The 2226-nt window shown below is 55.8% G+C and overlaps 1 protein-coding gene across 2 annotated transcripts in view; it reads right to left on the bottom strand.

Annotated features, from left to right (window-relative positions):
* Window positions 1-343: 343 nt before the first annotated feature.
* LSM4 (LSM4 homolog, U6 small nuclear RNA and mRNA degradation associated) overlaps window positions 344-2226 on the bottom strand; it is a 7836-nt gene continuing 5953 nt past the window's right edge. For both annotated transcript variants that reach the window (XM_019513639.1, XM_019513638.1), the window contains one exon: window positions 344-792. In XM_019513639.1, coding sequence (XP_019369184.1) covers window positions 704-792 — 89 coding nt within the window. In that variant the 3' untranslated portion in view covers window positions 344-703. The remainder of the gene's footprint in view (window positions 793-2226) is intronic.

The following is a 2226-nucleotide window of genomic DNA, read 5'->3' as shown; positions in this document are numbered from 1 at the left end:
AGGTCCCATCACACACAGGGACTGATGTGCCAGTGTCAGAGAATGGGGGAAATCAACAGTGTCAGGGTTGTTTTCATCACACAAACCCCAAGTGGTTCCTCCCCAGCCTGTGGCCCAGCCACAGCAGAGACCTTCCTAGTTACAAAGGCATGGGAGCAGGTGAGAGTTAAAAAGTCTCTACAAAGGAAACTGCCTGGACTGCTCCTCAGCAGACACCGTATCGTCGTGTCCATGTTCCTAACAAACAAGCTGTAAGCTACAAATGCAAAAAGCAGCCCCCAGCCTGTCCAGTTACACACACAGAAACCCAGCCTGAGCCGCCTGGGAAGCATTTGCAAGCGTCTGAGAACAGCGCGAGGGACATTTGTTTATTAAAACTCAAGATCCCAAAGAATTAACCAGCCCTTGGCTCTTCTCTGGAGAGCCGTGGCCCATGCCTCTGTCGGCGGAAAGAGGAATGCAAATACTTCCAATTATGGAGTCACTGGCTAGAAAAAAAGAGAGAGGAAAAAAAAAGTACAAATGAACCTAGGTCTTCCAGCAGACTAGGGTGGAAGGGGCTCACATGATGTGCTGCGATTCAGGTGCCATTCAGCTGACTAACAGCAGGCTAAGGATCCAACACCTCTGAACCCTTGCAGCCCTGCGATGACAAGCCAGCCAGGCTCCCAGCACTGTCCCTGGGCAGGGTACAAGCAGCTGCTCACTGCTTTGCAGACTGCCTGCCTGGCTTCTTTTCCTGCTGCCCTCGGCCGCTGCCTGGAATCCCTCGGCCGCGGCCTCCGAACACACCTGGGGAAGAGGAAAGGCAGGGAGAGAATGACGCCAGTCAGCAGCAGTGGCCCCCAGCTCTGCAGACCCCTGCATGGCCCTGGAGGGCAGGCTCCCATTCCCCAGCCTCTTCTGCAAAGTCAGCAGAACCTCCCAAGCGCCTGCTTCCTAGCCACCCCCTCCCAACTCAAGGGGCTGGCGAAGGTTATTCCAAGGCTGCTACATCGACAGGAGCAGGGTGCTGTAGCCCTTACTAGCAAACTAAGCCATGGCCATAAGTGCTAGGGGCTGCGTCTGTAGAAGGCAACAAGCGACCAAGAGAACCAACGCCCCAGCGAGACCAGGAGGCTCCCTCTCAAAGTGCCCCATGAGGAATGGAGCAACCCAAGGGACACAGGACTAAGCCGCTGTCTAGGCCAAGCTGAAGAAGATACAGGACAGACCGCTGCCTGGCTATGCCTGGCTTCTGCACCTGTCTGCACTGGGGACAAGGGGCAGGTGACTGGACACTGCGATGGGGTCCTCAGCCACAGAGACAGCCAGTCAGCCCTGACCCAGCTGTGCCCAGAGCTGCTCCACCGTGACCCAAACTAAGCTGGCTTAGTGTCAAACTGGGCACACCGCCAGAGCCCTCTTCAGGGTTACTGGGGTGTGCCAGCAATGTGGGTACTCTGGGATTCACTCTGCCTACCCCTGCTGCAGGGATACCAGGCCTAGGGGGTGGGAGCCCAAGACAGGCCAGGTTGCCCATCTTCTACCTGGGGCCTCGCCAGGCAGTTACCACATGCTGCTTGTGCTCAGGGCCTCAAGTGAGGTGCTAAGTCCTCTCCAAGAAGCTGACACTGGACAATGGTGCTCCTTTCCTCCCCCTGGCCAACAGGGCAGGAGACCAAGGATCACCCATGTCGAGAACAATAATGTTTTCGACTGTACCCGCAACAACAGCCTGGCATCTCCCTCCTACCATCTTAGTGAGGCGGCCTTCCCTCTTAATGCTTCTGTGACAGCAGCCAAGCTGTTTAGCTAATTAGCAAATGCTAAAGCTTCTCTTTCAAATATTCCATAAGCTAATTAAAGTTACACAAAGCATCAGGGAGCTCCTCCTCCGACGGAGAAGTCAACTTCACTCCCCACAAGGTAGATATTTCCACAGCACAGGGCATGAGAGGAACTGCTTCATGCAACGTGTTTACCCAAACAGCCGGGAGCAGCTTTGCCAAGTGCTTTGGCCACCAGCGCAGGAGGGAGGAAAGAAAAAAGGCGCCTTCACGTTCTAAAGGTCACTTCTGCCTCTCGAGAGCTCGGAGGGAGCAGCTGCAGCCTGAGTTCTGCTCCACCAGATGCTGCCTGAAGCTCCTGCAAAACGGAGCCCCCTTGGCAAGCCCCAAGCTCAAGCCATCTGACTGCACGCAGCCTCCTACCCGCCCCTGCACCAGCAGCCAGACATGAGGCTGC

This window comes from Gavialis gangeticus, unplaced genomic scaffold, assembly GCF_001723915.1.
Source record: "Gavialis gangeticus isolate Ggan-Ray unplaced genomic scaffold, GavGan_comp1, whole genome shotgun sequence".
Classification (NCBI taxonomy): Eukaryota; Metazoa; Chordata; order Crocodylia; family Gavialidae; genus Gavialis; species Gavialis gangeticus.
This window is presented reverse-complemented; position numbering and strand designations above follow the sequence as displayed.